Source organism: Excalfactoria chinensis, chromosome 1, assembly GCF_039878825.1.
Source record: "Excalfactoria chinensis isolate bCotChi1 chromosome 1, bCotChi1.hap2, whole genome shotgun sequence".
NCBI lineage: Eukaryota > Metazoa > Chordata > Aves > Galliformes > Phasianidae > Excalfactoria > Excalfactoria chinensis.
In genome coordinates this window covers 47178853-47200228 of record NC_092825.1, presented here as the reverse complement: position 1 = coordinate 47200228, position 21376 = coordinate 47178853, and the positions used below count along the sequence as shown (strand labels likewise).

The 21376-nt window shown below is 41.0% G+C and overlaps 1 protein-coding gene across 1 annotated transcript; it reads right to left on the bottom strand.

Annotated features, from left to right (window-relative positions):
* Nucleotides 1-336: 336 nt before the first annotated feature.
* On the bottom strand, nucleotides 337-21296 carry ST13 (ST13 Hsp70 interacting protein). The gene is made up of 12 exons (XM_072326722.1): nucleotides 21061-21296; nucleotides 18654-18711; nucleotides 17387-17456; nucleotides 17224-17294; nucleotides 16806-16872; nucleotides 16130-16214; nucleotides 14371-14481; nucleotides 13311-13413; nucleotides 10152-10268; nucleotides 9407-9470; nucleotides 8223-8323; nucleotides 337-4392 (listed from the first exon to the last, which is right to left on the bottom strand). The coding sequence occupies exons 1-12, from the start codon at nucleotides 21168-21170 to the stop codon at nucleotides 4264-4266; spliced, it is 1086 nt and encodes a 361-aa protein (XP_072182823.1). The 5' UTR covers nucleotides 21171-21296; the 3' UTR covers nucleotides 337-4263.
* Between the last annotated feature and the right edge of the window lie 80 nt (nucleotides 21297-21376).

Below are 21376 nucleotides of genomic sequence, written 5' to 3'. Positions count from 1 at the left end.
AACGGAGTTAGACTTCACTTCCTTATTTCACAGCTCATGTACAGCACCTTCTCTTTCTGAATGCTTTTGCTCTGTACAAGCTATACTTACCATCTCTGCTTCTATTTGCTGTCCTTAAGGAAGAAGTTTCACGGTAAGCTGCTACCCCAAGTCTTGTCATCTTCCACATTTAACTACAGCTAGTAGGATCTGACTTCTTGTAGCCACCAAAGTGCTAGTGCATAAAAAAAATAAAAAAATAAAAAAGCTGTTTTATTTTTTTAATAAACTAATGTACTTAAGTGCATAAATCACAAAAAGTGCCAAATGTTGCCACCCAAAGAGCCACCACACGTTCTGCAAATACATTCGTTTATTGACAGGCAGATCTCAAGCTTGTCTGAGACCATCCATCTAGAATATACATTTCCAAAGTGTATTTGTACATCAGACAGGTACAGTAATAACACATTTAATTAGCAAAATTGTAAGTTAACACCTTGACTTGGTTAGTTATCAAGACTCAGATTTACAGGACAGTCCTTAGTATTTACATTCACCAGGACCTCCAGCCAGGGGGGATGAAGGAAGCTTTGCCTCACAAAGTTCCTGTTTGTGAGGACCATACCAGGAGAATGAGATTTGCCTAAACTCTGATTCACAAGGTGATCAACTACTTGTACCCCAGAGACACCTGACGATTTGTGTTGCTTTGTAGCACAAATCAGCCGGTCACCACGCAAACAGATCTATTTCTTTATCACACAAAAACCATTCCTGCTTCCCCCATACTTGCAGTTGTTTCTATCATTCCCCTGAAGCCCTCATGACTTGCTCTGTAATACTCAACACAGTTGCCTGTGGAAGTCCTCTTTACTCCATCTCTTTGCTAATTCAGAATCACATTTCTACAGTATGTAGAAACACTGTACAAGGCTCACCTCTGCAAAGCTCTGAAACAGGTTCACGAGACATCTTTATCTAAGCATCAGAACAATGAGAACAATGACAGCCTGCTACCATATTCCTACCTTATTGCTCTCCTGCTCGAGGACACCAATCTACTTCTGCACTGGCACCAGCCACTTGCAGACCAGGCTGCAGCCAACGAAACAACTCTCCAGCCTTACCACTAATCCAACAGATCCTCCTGCTGTACAATCACTAAATCACTGCACTCATCACAGATGTCCTGTGGGAGTCCCAGAGGGTTCCAAACTCCCATCAGGAGCATGCTACAACCCATAGGAAGGTACTCAAAGCTGACCTGACTCCAGCTCATCCCGGCTAAGGCCCTTACCTCCTGTCTCTTTGGATGAAGGATTCTGTTCAGACAGCAGTTTCTACAAGCTCCCACAGCAACACTGCTTACTTCCTGTGAGTAATAAGAAAGTCGCAGTGGTGTTTCAAGGCAGGTTATCTGGATCTCCAGCTTGTTGCAAATAACAAACCGTGCTGTTTCACCACGTGGTTTTACCTTCACGTAGCTTTTTAATACTCATTTATTGACACCATCAGCCCAGTTTTGTCCAAATCTGAGACAGTCTGGCTCCCACCCATCTGATTATCACCTTCCAAAGTAAGGAAAACCAAGCTACTTTGTTAAGTGCCTTTCATTCACCGTCCAACAGGGAAATGGGAGCAATTTTTAAAAAGCACGCTGTTCTCAAAGTCAAGTTGTCAGCTAAGCTGATTACTGCTGCTGTACTGATAAGCACAACCCCTACTCTGCTGCAATGGAGCAATGAACCTGAAGGAGCTGCCAGTAAACACTGGAGCAAGTGCTGAACAGAAAAGTTACTTGCTCATATAGCTACCTATACCCCAGAACAGGAACTACCCTCATCTTTGCTCTTCTCCAGAGCAGTTATGTTTTTGCACTTGCACTTCTGTTCAAAGCATTTTAGCTGCTTAGGTGTCAATGCAGCATCCCGAGGAACTGAGATGAGGTCCAAAGATCTCTTCAACTATCCTACCAGACAGCACTGAAAACAAAGACCACATAAACGAGTCATGGGATGTGCACTCCCAGTCAGACAAATGAATTCAGCTACGCTGCTAAAGCTAAAGCCAAAAGAATCGGGAGAACATTTTGTTAGCATCAATTAACTCTGAATAAGGGTAACTGATGTGTAAGCGAGCAGACAGGACACACAAGCGACCATTTCTACTGGGGTAGCTTCCGACTTTTGACTAGCCATGGGTAGACAGAACAAACAGCCAAGAGGAAGTAAGAGGAAACCATAGGGAATTAATCTGTATTAAAGACTAAGTCACACAGAACATATACGCAACAGCATGAATGAAGCAGAAACAGCTTCAGCCTATGCTGAGGGGTGGCCTACTTCAAGCCTCTCCTCTTGGGAAAAGGAGATCAGAGCATGATCAAAAGCTGGGCTCAAAGCAACACTCCATCACAGCTTGAATTTGCTTGGTCATGAAGAGAAAGCATTAAGCACTTAGTTCTAACTTAAATCACAGGTCATATTATATATATACAGTTTAATTGAAGCATTCCCACATTCAACTTCAGCAAAATAGGATTTATCAGAAAGTTACGCGAATCCAAGAAGTTTTATTTTCCAAAACCATACTTTATTTTGAAAGGCTACTAGAAGTATTCAGAACTATATCTTTACAGCAAAAAGATTCACATTATATTCCGCAGGGTCATTAGGATGAGAAAAAGCATTTGGGGATTTACTTTTTGCTTTGTTTTTTAATTCCTACACCGATCCAGATTTACTTAAAAATGGTAACAACAGTTATGGCTTAGGATACAGAATTATCAGAGTAACAAATGGATGTTGAGACTCGAGCAGTGAACAGTTAATTATGATCATTTTTCCACAGAAAGATGTTTTAGCCAAGACAAACAGAGGCAACGCTGGTCCTTACAGTAGACAACCGAACATCATTAACAGCACAGAAACAGCTTCAGGAATACACATGCTCAGAATTCACAAGCATTAGAAGAACGTTCTGTCTGCTTTAGTTACCTCATCTTTTCCTCCATATCCCAAGTCTCAAAAATACAGACATATGAAATCACAAAAATCCCTTCCTTCCTCTCCCTTCTCCCCACCTCTTTTTCTTTAAAACAAAAAGGAAAAAAAAAAGAAAAAAAAGATGGAAGACTACAGTATGCACTGGAGGAAGAGTCATCATCTCCGCATGGACACAGGACTTCGGCCAATACATTTTATCTGTATGCACGTAAGGACTCAAACCAATTCAGAACCCCGAGCTGCAACTCTGTTGGGCATTTTCCCCATCATCAATCTATAACTCTGTATTTACATGTTCTGGATGGCTTGCATTCAATGAGACAGAGGTAGCAATGGGAACAGATTCCTTCCCTAAAGTTTCCAAATAGATGAAACCTGGCAAGCACGCCCCAAGGAAGGGCAAGTGCTACCAGATGAGGACCTGCCAACTGGGCAAGGACAAGAGCACAAGCACAGACAGTAAGCTGCCCTCCCATACCCAGACTGATTAGAGAAAACAACCAAAAACTCAACATTACATAAACATGCTGGACAATATCTGAATTAGTAACAAAACTTCTGTGGCCTCCACAACACGTACTTCATGCCAGGCTGTGCAAAGGACGGGACAGCACCTTTGCTGTACAACTGTGCTGATCAAAAATAATGTAATATTTGCAGTACTGCCAGAAGTTCCAGTGTGTAACTAACTATCATGGTTATTCTGATCATTTCAATATCTATATAAAGTCAGTCACTCATTTAAAAAAACAAATGAACAAAAAAACCTGATATGGACTTGTATTTGCAGGCAATTCCTTTATCCAGTTAATTCTTCAGATTTATCCCACCTTTGCTACTTATGAGTAGGTCAGTTTTTCTGTCCTAACTAGATTAAGACAGACTTCATCTAAGTTCCTCGCTTTTTGTTCTCTGAAGAAAAATAATTAAAGAAAAAAGAAATGATAGAAAACCCAAAAAACAAAGAGAAGCTTTTATCTTACACTCCTGGAATATTACACTCACAGGAATGTTAAACTGTATTTCATACTTGCCATAAAACATTGCATTTCTTGGACAAGGAGGCATGGCTTAAACTAGGTCATCTGAATATAATTTGAGTGCTGTAAACCAATCATTGAATAAAGTCAACATTTGGGGCTAGAGAGCAGTTCTCCTTAGAACACACAATTTCTCTTCTTAAGAAGATCAGAGGTACAATGGTTTGTTTTATTGCAACACTGGTTAGCCAAATCAATCCTTCCCACTCAAAAATTATTTTTATGAACCAGGGATTTTACGGTTTACTGCCAAATTTAGCAGACAATTTACTGATGAGACTCATGACCTTGGGATTGTTCTGGTACTTGGACATATTCGCTGGGTTCTGGGCAACGTCTTGGAATGCAGCCATAACTTCTGGATCCTGCAGGACAGAAAAAAGCAAAAACAAGGGCATTTTTAGAAGTAGTCTATAATGGAGACCTCCATGCATATCAGTCATGGCAGAATAACCCTCCTCCACGCAACAGCATCCCTTTCACCCGATTTCCTTCCGGCAGCAGAAACTTTAATCTGCTGGACTGCAAGCAGATGATGTGGCAGCACCTGGCTTTTAAACATACATCTGATTTTCAGGTATTCCCTACTTCCTCTGGGAAATAACAACTGGAAAAGAATCTTCTCTCATGGCACTGATGTGTCACAGTAAATAAATGCATTCACATACATGTTAAAGACACTGGTCAACACAAGACAGGTTATCTTCCCTACTTAGTATGGAAAACACTCTAATACTTCTTCCTGTATTGCAGGCACACTTTTGACTTTTACTGAACTACAACAACTGCTCCAAAAGTAATGCCTCATACTTTATTATGTTGGCTCATGATATCAGAGGCAGATGGTGGTGGCATGGCAGTAGAAGCAGAACTCTGTCAGCAACATTCCATTACGTGTTGTTGCCGTTTGACAGATGGCAGCAGAGGGGCAGGCTGACAAAATGGAAATGCTCATGAAGCAAAGGTGTGTCACTGAATTCCTCCATTCAGAAAAAATGACAGCCAGGCATTCACTGAAACTTGCTGAAGGTTTATAGAGATTAAGCAGCAGATGTTAAGCACAGTGAGGCAGCAAGCGGTGCCTTTCAAGCAGTGTTATTGTCTGCTTTACATCTACTGTGATTTCCATTGAAATAAACAGGAGGCATTACTTTCAGAGTAACCTACATAGAATTGTTTTTACTTATTTCACACAAGCATGTTTAGTATGATGTTCTTTAACAGATCTGCACAACTCAATCTTGCCTCTTGATCTGGAAAACATTTCCATTATAAGCAACTTCTGCATGAAAGATTCAAGTTTTCTTTAATCCAGAACAAAACAGAGGCTCTTTATTACATCCAGTATAAAGCTGTAATTTCACCTTCTCTTCATTCTAGCATTCGTGTAGTTTCATCGAGGGATACAATCTTCCCTAGACTTCTATTCCATTGCTACCACAGACGTACTCCTTGGAAACCATCAAAAACCAACCAGTGTCCTCAGAAGATGTCTGTGCAACAGTAACACTCATCATGTATCTATTGTAGCACCAGACACAGACTATAGCTGTTACACAAGTCTGATCCAAAACTGCATCTGGAGGGTGTGTACTCCAACACCCACACGGCTAAATCATGTTTTACACATGCTGAGAACTGAAGAAGTAAACCACAGTATAAATGGCATTAGTGAAACATTCAGTTTTCTATTGGTCCTGTCTTCAACTGCAGAAGAATGAATAACACCATTAAGGGAAAACACTTAACAGTATTCCTTTTTTTTTCCCCCTTTATGTTACACACTGGGGCAGAAGCTTGTGTTCAACATATAGCAAGAAAGCAATCCTTACATGCACTTTACACACCGTTCTTTTTAAAAAATAATTTATATCTGACCATGACTGCTTGTGTTTCTCTGGATACAGCGTGACATTTGTGTTTAGAAGTTGTGCACAGGAGACCTGAAATACTACAACACCCTCTAGACAGCCAAAAAGATAAAAGTAAACAAAACATTCCCCAGATGTCTCACCCCATGTTACCCATTTCGACTACTTCTGGTGACTACAGAGCTTAGGCAAGTGAAATGAAAATAATGCACAAGGGCTGCTCTGAAAGCAACGCTTCCTATTTTATTATGTTGGCCCACAATGTCAGAGGCAGACGGTGGTGGTATGGCAGTAGAAGCTGAACCTTCCCACCAATACTCCATTACGTTTTGCTGCCATGTGACAGAGGGCAGCAGAGGGACATTCTGACCAAATGGTGTCTGACATGGAAGCACAGAGGAAGCAAAGGTGTCTCAATGAATTTCTCCACATGGAATAAAAGGCACCCACTAAAAGTCACCGATGCTTGTTGAACGTTTATGGAGACCAAACAGTGGGTGTGAGCACAGTGAGGTCTTGGGTGGTGCATTTCAGCAGTGGTGACAGTGATGTGAAAGACAAGCCACATTCCAGACTGCCACGCAGATTTTTACATGTGTGGCACGCAGGCTCTTGCTCATCACTGAAGAAAAAAAACAAACTTCAACTATGCTGAAAAATAGTGTTTTGTAACATAATTTGCACTGTCAAGTAGTGTTATTGCACTCTTTGTGTCTGTTGTAGTTTCCGTGGACCTAAGTAGAAGGCATTACTTTCAGAACAAGCTACATACATTAGAACTCACTGCAGAAAAATCACAATTGGTATAGTTAAGAAGCCTTGAAAAGAACTGCAAGAAGCATATACTGATGCAAGCAAAAGGAGAGCTGTCACAAAGTTGTTAATAACCACTAAGAGATTGGGAAGGTCTTCACCCTCAGAAAACTCCAGTTTCAGGAATAACTCTTTGCAATGAAAAGACTCTACACACGCTCAATTAAAATAACACTTTGATATTAATGATCTGGGAGAGACTTGTGTGAATCAGTACCTTCAGATTTTTTTGCAACCTCGTTGCTAGCCTCAATAACAGCTATCATCTTCCATTATCCTTAAACATATTCCATAGCTGCCCTGAGCAGAATCAAGTCAAGCAGTAAAACCTACTCTTAAACTATAGCTTGTGCTGCTGATTCAGAAAGGATATAAGAATGCAAGCAGACATCTCAGTAGGGTGAAGGCAGTGCAGATATTTAAATCTTACCTAGATTTAAACATTTTGCAAAAGAGACCAACGAGAATCTTAAAGCTTTGCTAACAGGCTCCAGAGAAAACATCAATCTATGTTCTTGCATCAGAATACTGTACCATTTTGGAATATACATAATCAGCATGCACTGGAGCCTTTTTAAAGGCTCGTATTAAGCACTCAACATTTAACTGCACTTCAGAGCTGTTTTCAGCAACTCCAATTTCCAAGTCTTGTGTTACAGCATAAACGAGCCAGGTAATGAATGCAACTGCAAGTCGTGGGTATTCTGTTGTTGTTTGTTTTGGACAGTTTGATGAAAGATGACATTGCTGTGTGTGGCAGAGTAAGTAAAGGTGTGCGTCAATAAACCAGTAATTACTAAGAGATCTCATGAATTTTTGCACGGAAAGCCATACCTTTTTCATAATTTTAGGGCATATCAAATGACGGCCCCATGCAATGCTTTTATCTATTTAGATACCAATCACAGCTGTTCAATGACCTAAGCAACTAAGCAAGTGAGTAGTCAATCAATCCTACCAAGGAAGAAGGCTTTCCAAACACAAATTTAGAAAATACCAGATGTGGAACTATTCTAATAGTTCTAATATTCTAATACTATTTTGTCCCTTCGTTCCCTGAAGAGAAAGGCAATTCTCAACACTATTGCAATACATTGTGTTGCAACAATATTAACAATAATTTTTCATTTGTGCATAATTACCTCACCACAGTGTGGGTGCATTCGTGAAAAAAGAGGAAATGAATCATACTATGTAGAAAATAACCACAGACTCAAAAAAAAGCTTAAAAGCTCTATCTAGTATATGGCCGGGGCAGGAGGAAGGATGTATGGGGAAAGAAAAAGGACACAACACGACACCTTTAATTAAATCCCTGTCAGTTTGAAAAAATAGAATCCAGACAGTCTGGACAAGCTGTACACACAAACAAGGAGAAAATTTTGCAACAGAAATAAGCAAGTACCCTCACGGCTATTCAGTGGGTCACATCTTTTTCTCTTCCCTTGGCTTCCCCGAGATGTTCCTCTCTCATTCTGAGCATTCAGCTTCGATTCTAATCAAACACTCACCTGCATGGCTGCAAGGACTTCTGGATCACTGAGAATCTCATTGAGACCTGGCATACCTGCCATTCCCGGCATACCTCCAGGCATAGCCCCAGGAAATCCACCTGCAAACCCCAAGACACAAGAATGCGTGATGAAGAACATTTAATACATCTGTACAGAAGCTCGCTGACACGGAACAAAACAAACAAAACATCCTTCCACTCATACAACCCCAATTTTATGCCTTCCACAAAGCAAAGAGTTGTTTCACAGAATGGAAAGCAGGGGCTCTGTGAAAAACTTGCTTCATCAACGTTTTTAACCCAGTCGAACAGGAGGACCCAGTTAGGATCAGCACTTTGTACACAAATACAATTATTTTCTAGTAAACTTAGTACATATCAAATCAAGAAATTCAGACTTTTGAAAGCCAGGGATGAGCAACTGAGGGCAGAATTAAATCAGCAGCAAAATGTCCTGGGCTTGTTCAGTGTGCAGCAAGAACTTTAGATTTGGGGGGGAAAAAAATGTCACAATCACAACTGAAAAAAAAGCCCTGAGGCAGATATGGTCTCTATTTGCCTCCCTTGACAAGCTGATTTATTTGGAGCATGCATTCAACCCATCACAACTACAATTTGATCTTGAAGCACCCACTATTGCTTCTCTGCAACTGACTGCACCCAAAAATGACACAGAAAGACTGATCTACATGGAACTGTACAAAAATTGCACTATTCCCTTTGGGAAACTATTCTGTTAAACAATAGGGAAAACTGAAATGTTTGGAAGCTAACATTCAAATCAATTTTCAGCTTTACAACTACTGTTCTTGAGCAAGATGGGTCCAAGCCACCCTGAGTACTACAGAAAATATTTTATACTACATTTTCAGCACATACTACTAAGCAAACATCGCATCTTTCTTCTCTCAGGCCTAAATCTTTTCACTCTATTAATCATTACTACTGATTGGTTTTCCCTCTACTTGTTAGCCAGAAACAACGCAATTAAGAGAATCTCATCCCTCCCCCTACTAACGCTCAGCTGTTTAATACAAATTTAATACTTGACTATAAATATTTTTCCTTTCCCTGTCTTGAGAATAAATGCCACCTAAACTGTGGTTTTAATACTGTATATAGGAAAAAACAAGCAGTCACTTCTACCTCAGGTAACAAGTACTGGCGTTTAACAATGCATACCTGGGAAGCCACCTGGGAAACCACCAAATTGAGCTCCTCCTGCTTGTCGTCTTGCTTCTTCCTCCTGTAGAAGAAAGCACATAATTCCAAACAAAGCTATGGAACTGCAACCTGCTTTCTACTGCTCAAAGGGTTCTAGGGGGAAAAAAATAGCTGAGACTGTTTAATATTGACAAGCTAAAGGAATTATCAAATATATTCACAACATAGAAAGCCCCAGACAAGAAACAACAATTTTCATGTTATTGCAGTGAAGTCACAGAGAGTGTGCTTCTACCGAACATGAACCACATGATCAGCTTTAGCCCATTAGCTTAATTTTTAGAACCAATTCCCCACCCCTAACACATGCTGTAAAAATACTTTGGTAAAACAAGAAGAAAAAGGAAGTGAACCGTAGTCAGAAAGTGCAGAGGAGATACAAATGATTATTTTGAAGTTAAAATATCCCAGTTCTAGAGACAAATATTAAGTGAATGCTATTCAGGTAAAGTCACATAGTAAATGAATGCTTGAAATACAGATTCCTAGAGATTCCAGAGCTTATCTTTGTCAGAAGCAACAGATACAGATACATCAAAAGGTGCCCTTCTTCAGATTCCACAATTGGTCAAGCATGCAAAAAAATAAACTCCCTACGATTTAAGATTTAAAATGGAAACGATTCTCCCACACAGCTCATCTAAAACAAAATAACTGCACCACTCTCCAAAACCTTAAGCAATAGTAAAGCCTAAGTACTCACCCTTTGTGCTCTCTCATGCTCCTCTCGTGCCTTCTTCACTCTTTCCATTCTCTCCTTGATTTCCTTCTCTTCACGTTTCCGTTCATACTTTCGGCGATGCTCTGCAATTTTCTGAGCCTGTTACAATACAATTACAAGACTTCAGCTACTTTCTACTTATTTCATTATAAAAGACATGCATGTCTTGTAATAATCTATATTCATCAGTTCTTATAAAAATAAGATTTGACTTCACATCACAGAAGTGCTACTTCCTCTCTACAACAATCAGTTATCTGCACATACTATGTCCTCACTGGATTCACCAGACCACGCACTCCGCTCCAGTATGTTTCTTCCTGTAAAGCTCTGGGACTTACACCATCATTAGAATTTTAACATTTAATAGCTCCACGTTCCTTCCTGTTTTTGTGCTGAAATATTAATTTCTACAAGGCTGACACCAGCAATTGCCCCTGGAGAAAGGAATTTTCACTGGCACAATAACAGGAAGTATAATTCCCCCTGCAGAAACACTTGTTAGAGCTACAGCTGTTCCAGGTGCACCATACACAGCTAGACTTGAGCAGGCCAAAGAATATCTGAATCAAGAGAGACAGGTGGGAACAAGTTTGTTTCCTGTCTTCTTCTCAAAGGTAACAACACCTCAAATCCAGCAGAGGAGACTCATTAACAGTGAACTCTCTAGGGCTCCCCACTCCAGGCTGATCTTAATAACAGAATGCTAACTGCAGCACAATTCCTGAAAACAGAATGCATCTTTATGACATTTCAAAACACGGTTCATCTTGCTATTTGCAGAGCTTTGAAGGACAATACCAGGTACGATGGATGCTCTGTAACATTCTCCTACGTCAAAGTTGAGGAACAGAAGAACAGCTAGAATCAACTACAGCTGGAAGCCCCTCTTACATATGCATACTCTTCTATGCATTCTGTTCTACTCATTTAAAGGGTACTTTGAAAGAATAAATGATTTGCAAGTTGTTATCTTTTGATACAATTTATTTTAACCATTAGATATAGATTTCCTACCATATATTTATCAAAGTATATCTGCCAGAGAAAGCACACTGCAGGCAGCAGGACTGACACCAGAAGCAGTATATGCCATCAGAATCTGATGTTATAGCTATGAAATAGCTCCATTACTTTTTTTTATTTAAAAAAACCCAAAAGCTTCTAAAGTTTTAACTTTCATGGCTTTTAAGTATTTCTCAGGTTAAGTTAAACATCCTCAGAATATAACTCAAACTAGAAGTGCTACTTAATCAAGAAGTGCTGCAAAAGATGGGAGTGAACTAATCAGCAAACAGAATAGTTCAGCTGAAAGAAAACATTACTTTCACTTCATGTGATGGAAAGATCACACATTTGTTCCTCAAGCTACATACACAAACTGGCACACCCCTAGCAAGTACATCTCAGCACATCATAGGCATACTCTGCTTATTCCGTGCACATGCATATCAACTGAGGGGAAAAAAATAAAAATAAAAAAAATCCTCTCAGCCAACCATTAAGCTCTTATGTATAAAAAAAATTCAAGACATAAGACCTAGAAGACCTGCAACAGATCAATAGTCTCTGACACAGAAGACTAATTGCTTGTAAGATGGTTTCAGTTGTTTTGCTGGTGAGTGTTTTCTGCAAAGGCAAGCCAGGAAGACTAAAAACTTGAGCTATTCACTATGGAAATGTTTATGTATTCTGCAGGTTAACCTTGGTTGACTGCCAGATGCTCACTGAGCCATGCTCCCTCTCCTCAATAGGAGAACAATGAAAAAAATCTCATGAGTCAAGACAACAGGGCAACATCCTACCAACGACTGTCACTGGCAAGACAGAATCAACTGGAGAAAGATTAATTTAACTTGCTGCCAAATAGAGTAGAATGATGAGAAACAATGACAAAACTAAAAGACATCTCTCCCTACCAGTCTCAACTTCAGCCTTCCATTCCCACCTCTTCTACCTCCTCTCCTCCAAGTCATACAGCTGGGACTGGGAAGAGGGCTTGCGGCCTGCTTGTAACAGCTCGTTTCTGCTGCTCCCTCCTCCTCACACATTCCTTCTGTTCCAGTGGTACACAGTCCTTCATGATCTGCTCCACACTGGCTTCCCCGCAGGTACATTCCCTTCAGGAACAGACCACTCCAGCCTGGGTCTGCCACAGGCTGTAGTTCCTGCTAGTAGCCCGATCCAGCATGGGGCCCTCCAAAGTCTGCGGCTTCCCTCACAGCACAATCACTTGCTGTGACATGGGCTTCTCCACAGGCTCCACAGGGACAGCACTCTTCACCACAGGCTGCACAGAAATCCTTGCACCAGCACCTTCCTCCTTCACTGACCTTGGTGTCTACACAGCTGCACACTTCTCCCTCACTCCTTTCCCTCTCACAGCTGCTGCACAGCATGCTTTACCCTTTCTTACACACATCATCGTAGAGTTGCAATGAACACAGCTTTGGCCAGGAGTGGGTCCATTTTCGGAGTTGGTTGGAACTGGCTCTGCAAACCACAGGTATACAACTCCCATCCTCACCCTCCTCCAGACCTTGCAATGTAAACTCAGTAAAATGCAACAACTGCAACTTGTGGTCTACAAATCACTTAAGAAAAAAAAAAAATGTAAAAGAGAAGAGAAAGAAAGCCTACAATCAGTGGTGTTACAGATGTTACTCAAGCACTTTATTAGAACAGTATTGGGATCAATCACTTAGGAAAAAGTGAACATCAGTCTCAAAGGAATTATGCTGCCCTCATGGGGTAGACAAATGAAAGCACTTTTCACAGCCAAGAACACTTCCCTTGCAAAACACATAGGATGAAGCTTGGTTGGTTTGAAAACATTTTAGGGAAGAAAACAACAACCATCACTGTGATAACAATGCCTGGATAACTTCAACAAAATCAGATTTTTTTATTAAGGTTTTAAAAAGGAACATTTCATTGTTTGGTTATATACTGAGTCCCAGAGACCTGATTTCCTAACAGTCAAGGCAGCAATGACTGAAGACAGAGAATCATTTATAAACTCAGTTTGAAGTGTCAGATGAACACTGACGTTGACACATGAACATTCCCATAGCCCAAGCATATGAAGACAGCAATGTCACTAAAACAAAGAAGGACCTCCATTGTCAACTTCCCACTTACCCTTGGCTGCACCTCCTTCAGCATGGCGCTAGCATCTTCATCGTAATCCAGTTTACAGGCTAGAGCAAGATCATGAGCAGCCTCCTCCCAGTGACCCAGAAGTCTGGAATTCAGAGGACACCATTCAGAAGCCAGAAAGCAAACTGTTAGTAGTTGTTTTGTGTATTTACAACCACACGACACTCGGTAACTTCTTCCAAAGCTATCTACGTAGTTTCAAGTTTAATAATCATGGTGTTTTCTGTAATATGTGCACTATGATGCTATTAGAGCACGCTTGCTTGTTCCATATTTTTACTGTAACTCTTGTGTGATGTAAAAATCAAGAAGAAAAACTAAATCAGCTCGTGTAATTCTTTGCAATGAACAAGAATGGTCTCTCAGGGAGAACGTACTCTACCTAAACACGTAAAGCATACTAATAAACACTCAGCAAAACTGGGCACATGCTCAGTGTGAAGCTACACATTCAGTGTTCTGTACAAGCCTACACTACTGCCAAATCAAGCCTAAGTGCACATCTACTCAGCATCTAAACATCCTACCTAACCAGGTGCACCATGTCTTAACCAAACAGTTATAAAAACTGCTGTGCAGCACTACTTGATACACATTTAGACAAACTTGTGACAACCAAAGAGTTAAGTGAATGCGGCCATTCCTAAGGGGTCACAGTACTTCATCTCACAGAGCCATTAATCCCAGCCTTCTCAGTTAGGCTGCATGTCACGAATAATACCCACACTGCCAGATCTCATAATCTTTAGCAAATGATTAGAAAACGATCTTCCAAATGACAGTAAGTCATAAGAAGATGGCTTATCAAAGGCAAGAAAAAAAAGACTGTGCCAGACAGATTATTCTTAAGTGACCATTAATAAATCACCACCATCCCTTCTTTCTTGCAAGATATGCACTTAAGATATTGGATTCTTGGCTCACAACTACTTCTCTCACATACAAAATTGACATTTCATGGAGAAACAGAGAAAGAAAAAGCATAAACAGATTCGTTCCTCTCCAAGTAAAGACAACATCAAGAACAGTTGCAGTTCATTACCTATGCGCTTTCCCCCTCCATTTGTAAGTCTGTGCTGAGTCAGGATTAATCTTGATGGCTCTGTCGCAATCTCTAATGGCAGCATTTGGCTTCTGTAGTTTCACAAAAACACTGTGGGAAAAAGAACATTTATTGTATGTATTGAAATGCCAAGTTACTAACTTAAGCTGGAAATAATTTTGGATGACTAACAGGCAGGCTAATGAGATACATTTGAAAAGCTACATTCAAAAAGATTTTGTAGCGTTAACAGCCACTGAAATTTAGTTTCCCCCACCAGTGTTATGTGAATCATTAGCAAAAAGTGTGAGCATTCAGTATTTGAGGTTGAGCCTTGCCAGCAAGAACAACTTTAATGCATGTGAAAAAAGGAAATGCAAAGCGCAATTCCATTCCACAGGGCCACATTCCTCAGCTCACCCTTTTCTCCAGACTGTTACCAGAAGGGGTGAGTTAATTTCTTTTTGATATCTTTTCCTATACCTTTGGCTATTTCTGAAATAAAGGCTCTGTCATCACCCTCGTTAGTTCTACACTGACCAATTACAAAAAGCAGATCTCATCCTGAGCTGCTCCCTGAACTCTTCTGACAGCGTACACAGTGCCTTGGTTCAAACATTTTCATGTCTAAGAAAGGCATTCCTTCAACTAATACAGTACTATCAACTGATTTCAACATCTCATCAACAGTCTCTTAAGCTTTTCAATACAGAGATATCAAAAACCATAAAATCAAAGACCGTAATCAAAATATAACATAATCACATCGCTGTCTAAACCTACAATAGACCTCAACTTGAATACTTTGTGAAACTTTGGTCCAGTTCTTCAATCTCAAAAGCAGCTGTAACAGAACTGAAAAAAAAATAAAATTGCAAGAACAGAGGCATCATTTTAAGAACAGAGCTGCTCCCTCCCATACAAGGGAAAGAGATTAGGACCTTATAGCCTGGAACAGAAAATATATCCAAAAACAAACAAAAATGCACACCACAACTCCAGTCTATAAAAATCAGAGGTAGCAGGGAGACCAAGAACAAGGAACCTTTAAAAGATCTTAGTTCCTTTATACATCAGTAGGAAGCAAACGAAATAACAACTTCAAGGCAAGAAACAAAGAATCACATAATTAATTTAGTTAAGCTTTCAAACTCCTTGCCAGAGAACACTGCAAACAGTAATTTGTTTTTCAACAGGAGACTGACATCATCACAGCAAGACAAGAAAAAGCCATCAAGAGCTATTAAGTATAAGGGCATAGCTTCAAATAATCCTCTGAGATGAGATAAACCAAAGGCTGAAAGAACTGCAGGAGTACCACCCTACTTGCCTTGTTCATATTCTACAGGCACCTGCGACTGCTAACAATAACAGAAGGCTGGATGAGATGTGCTGCTGAACTGACCCTGAATAAGTGCTCTGAGTGTTAAGGCTTGGACCATCCTTCAGAAGACTACTCAATAATAGATCAGAAACAGGCACTGCCAGGACACCAGTTGTTAATATAAGCAGTAAAAAACAACACAGTACATGGAGAATCACAGCCTCTGGATTCTGAATAATTAAATCACTAACTTGCTGTATTTACTACAATACTTTACTTACACAGAGTATACGATGTATTGTTTGTTTCACTAGCCCCTATCAAACAGATTAAAAAAAGAAAAAAAAAAAAAAAAAGCAAGAACTATACATTAATCAAACAAAGACAATTTAAGTTTAGGCCAGAAACATAAATCACTAGTTTCTCAGGACTCACCTTGCTCTCTTGGCATACAAGATAGCCAAACAAGGATTCAGCTTGATAGCATCTGTGAACAAATCGACAGCCTTCTGAAGTTCACCTGAAAAAGAGCACCAGTAAAGTTTCCATCATTATGCAATGACTACACCCAACTTGCCAAACCTGCCTTATATGGTGCTATTCCCCCAGCTCCATCTTGAGTGGAACATTATCAAAGGAAAATCAGTTTTCCATCCTTGCCACAATACTTAAGAACAAACTTCAAAATGAATTCTGGAACTACATGGAGAGGGTGTCCTTTCAGAGTTAGGTTTATACGTTTGACTTCACATGCAATCACATAGGATGTCACCTCTTTATTATGCAGCTTTCCACTGCATTAAGACAAACCACTAGAGACATTAATAATATATATAGGGAACTACTGTAGCAGTTGATGTATAATTAAGGTACTGCAATACTTCCCAAAAAATTACAGCCACATGGGGAAGACTGTACTTAAAAAAGCTTTCATGTTCTAGTTAGTTTTGGATATCTAATATGAAGTAAGCTTTCTGCCTCTAGGAGGTGCTCACTAAAGGACCACGATATTTTATTAAGGTTTATTTCTTTTTGTTGCTTTGTTTTTAAAAGGAGCACCAAACATTATGTCCTTCAATATGTATTAGAAAGCAACTGAGCAATGTATCACCTTCACTTAGGGCATTGATAGCTTCCATCTTCTTCTCATTAGCTTGATCCATCATTTCTTCAGTTACCTAAAAATAATAAGTAAACAAAATCAAAGACCCAGACAAAATTCAAAGGTTATGGAGTTCCAAATGCTGTAAGTATCACGCTGAGACAGCACCAAAGGAAGCTGCACCTGACTCCAGAGGTTTTTGTTTAATTTACATTTAAACCATAGTATAAAAGGTTGTTAATCTTTTGCTTCCATCTTGGAGATATTAGTCACCATGATTTTAGCTGGAAGATTCAACGTAGCAGCAGACTACATATTAGGGATAACAGGTAATACTATTTTCCCCCCCGTGACTGTTATTCTTGACTAAATTCAAACCTCTCCCCTTCTTTCCTGCTGCCACAGCCATTGAAGGATTCGTGCTTACCTCCACATTTTCATCTCCCATTTCTTGAGGGTCATCATTATCAGGTTCAATCACTCCCTCATTGTCAATTTCTGGGGAAAAAATAAAAAGCAAGTTTAGACTACATTTACAGAGATTTCCAGAATCATGTTTTAACCATGATAATGTCATCTGTCTTCCACACCTAAGTCACTCTCTTCACTTTCTGGCTCAGGAGATTTAACTGGTTCCTCTGGCTGTTCTTCTGCTTTGCCCTGAAAAAGAAACACATTTGTAAATGCATATTTCTGACTGATAATCTACTCCCACTCTAATAAATAGCAGGGCATTGAAAAATCCAGAACTGATCTTCAAAGAATATGACTGTTCTAAGGCTAAACAGTTATTTTCAAGACACAGATCTCCTCTTTTCCTCCTCTGAGATTAAGTCTGTCATGCATGCTAATATTTCAAAGCCCAAATCTTGACTCATAAACTTCTATTATTGGTAAAGCCAGTCTTTCAAACTGTATAATTCAATAATCAAAACAAAATGATTTAGGCAATACCCAATTCAGAATCACTCTTGCAATGAATACTAACTAGCCCTTGCAATCTTCCAGCCCACCGACACATCCTTTGGATGAGAAATTCTCTAAATACTTTTAAGCTAAGGTCGTCTGCAGGGAACAATAAGCTAGCATCAATGACACTTACAATATTCTTTCAAATGTTTTCCTAGCAGCTTCTAACTACTTGAGTACGTTCCTCTGCATCCCACTGCACGGCACAACCTCCTTTATCACAGACAGAAGCTGTGTCTATACATTCAGGGCCACAGGCTATACCTAAGCATAAACAACCCCCCAGCAGAGTTCAGTTCTTATCAGCCAGTAACTCCAGCACCCACTATCCTGTTAAGCCTAAAATAAGCATTCTGCTTTTTTCAAAAATAATCAAGCTTGAGAAAATTCTCCCATAAACATCTAAAAGCTGAATTTATTCTCTCCTGAAATAAATAACAAAAACCTCTTCTACAATACTGTCTTAAAAACTTGACAGTTCAACTCTTTCCCACCTATCATGCTTGCTAGTACTTCTTGACGTGTAAAGTTATAATTTGAGCCAGCAATGGCTACATAAGAGGTTTATAAACTGACAATGACTGCATAAAAAGGAGCAATCAAGACTTTGTATGCCATCTGTATTGTTGAGAACATCAGGCATTCATGATTAAGGAAATGGAGCATGATAACAACTGAAACAAACTAGAAAGCCATCCATAACAAACTGTCACCCACAGGATGCAGTGGAGCATGCTTCAGTCTTACCTCCCCAAGTTATTCACCCCATTGTATTCACCCACACGGTCTGTGTAAAACTTAGCAGCAATTTTCGTTTCTCTCTTCCTGCCCAATCATCTTTGCAGTGTCCAAATGTTATTGTGCAATTACAAACTCTTTACGTCTCACCTTACTTGTCTCATCTGTGGAAGCACTGGCTGGAGCAGGTGGTATTGTGCCTCCCATGCTTTTCAGCAAATAAGGGAAGAGAAAAAACAGTAAGATTATCAAAACAATGCCAACTACTTTATTGACTCAAGTCGTACTGATAATCTCAGCTTTCTGTTGTGACAAAAAATACAACAATCCAATTCAATGTGAAAGCAATCAGAAAGTACACATTGAACCGTATTTTCCTTAATGCAGTGTAACGCACACTGGGTTTCCACCCTAGTTTGCACTCGTGTGTATCACACATACCACCCTCCCTTTCTTACAAGGGAAAGCTGTCTTATGGATGAAGCTCTCTTCTTCTTTCCCTGAAAAAGCAAGTTTGCTTTCAATTCACGACAAGGTATTATTATTATGGTTCCCATTAAAACTATAATTATTTTTGAAACAGATCAAAACATTTAAGAGAACTAATAAAAATCTATTACCATGATAATTTTCTCGTCTAAAATGCTTATATAATTTTTAAGAAATGCTGCCAAGAAAACCATTTCATTTCTTTTATGCATTGCAATATCCGTGACTTTCTCCCACTACCCATTAAATAGCATTCTCTCTACAGACTGCATTTCCCTCAATATAGAATAAACTTCTGTATTACATTGACTTGGCTTAACAGCCAGAAATAAGCACAAGTGGAATTCTCCAGCTGTTTCATGTAATATCTAATCACATCTATAGCAGGTTGCCACAAGGACTACTTTTCCACCCATTCTCTGCTCCACATTCTTATCTTTGGACAGTCTCGATTGCTTTGGCTATGAATACTCCGAAAGGGAAAAACAACTACATTTGTGTCCAGCAACTCAACAGCCTCAACCAGCTCAATGAGGAACCACACAATTAGTTTGACACAGTGGGGAATGAAGTGGGCACACATGCAGGAGAAACAGGAAGGGCTTTGAGGAATCAGCTCAACTAGACTACAACCTAACATTGAGATCCTACAGCTTTTTAAGTCAGGCTCGAGATCAGCTCATTTTAACCTGACACCTTGATCAAGACTGAAAGCACTCAGTCAGTCTCCTCTACCTTCTTCACACTCCAAAGGAGGTCCCAGCCATGCTCTGAACTCTATGAGATGCACTTAACATATATAGATCACCCGCAACTTCATTTATGCTATTTCATGAACTACGAAGGCTAAGAAAAACAGAAGTCAATCCGAATTTTATTTGTATTTAATCGTTATTCTGTAACCGATTGCAACATCATCTTGGTGACTAACCTATATAATCATAGATTACTACAGATAAGCTGACAGACAGAAAACTCATCGGGTTTGCTCCCACCCGAAGCCAGGCCACGATGAACTTCAGGCCATTTGCAGAGAACAGGGAGACCCTATAAGAGCACGTAATTGTCCTTGTGGAAGGGAGGGTGGCCCTCCAAACTTCCCGAGTGCGACGTGAAATGTAATTTCGTGACCACCGTTCCACATTCCCAAGTGTATAAGTTCATCAAATATTTAGCTCAAATACATGAGCAAAACCAGAAAGAGACTCCATTAAAGCGAATCTGGTCAGTAGAGCCCTCTGCATTACATGGAAAAAATGAGAAATCAGAGATCGTTTCTCCATTCCCTAACGCTTCTTTTGGCCAAAGGCAGCCTTGTTCTCTTCCCCCGCCCCAAAACCTCTGCTCACACATCCAGAATTACACAACAGAGGGATGGATGCGACCCAGGGCGAGGCACCGAGGTCTCACACGTTAGCAATGGGACCGAGGGCCCACAGAAGATGAAAGCATTCCGTGCGTTTCCATATTTCATATAGGAAACACGCACATGTGCTGCGGGCACTGCAAAACCAAGCGGAGTTAAGTCGGAATATTCCCACAACTACACCAGACGCATGAAAAAGTTCAAGCATCACTGCACAGAAACCTAAATGAATAATTCATGGCAGCAGCGTGGCACGCTGTGCAGTACCACTGTTTGGGTTCTCACACACACACACGCAGCCGGGCTCGGCCGTTCCCGCCCGGCGCTGAGGGAGCCCCAGGGCGGCCCCGCCGTGAGGAGATCGGACCGCAACGGCTTCACCTATTAACGAAGACCGTGCTTGTTGTTAGTCAGGACGCAATGTTCTGCACGGAAAGCCGCGAGATGGCCGAGAGGCACGACTTTGGCCGCGTGCACAGCCACCATTTAACAAACAACCCAGACCGCCCCCCAGCCTCCGGCGCGCAGGGATCGGAGCCACGAAGGGATTCGAACCCGCCACGACTACATCGCGCCCCCTCCGCCCCCCTCCTCAGCCACGCGGCGGGGCCTCGCTCCGCCACGTGCCGCTCCCCCCTCCCGCTAACGGCCGGGCACGCCTCCCCCCCTCAGCCCCGCTCCCCACGGTCGCCCGTGACCGACCTCTCCACCCACTCGCGCAGGAAGCCCAGCTCCTCGGTGTGCAGCAGGCCCGGGTTCTGCTTACACAGCCTGACGAAGGCCCGCAGCTCGCTCAGCTTACGCGAGTCCATGGTGGCGGAGCGAGAAACGACGGCTCGGAACAGCCGCCCGTTCCCCTACCCAACACGACCGCCGCGCGGCGCCGCGGAAGCTGCCAGTCCGCTCGCTGGCAACGCCCACCGCCCGCGAAGCCACGCCCAGCGCCACGAAGCCACGCCCCTCCGCCGTGCGGCGGCCGGAACCTTCTAGAAGTGGGGGTGGCGGCGAGGTGGGCTGC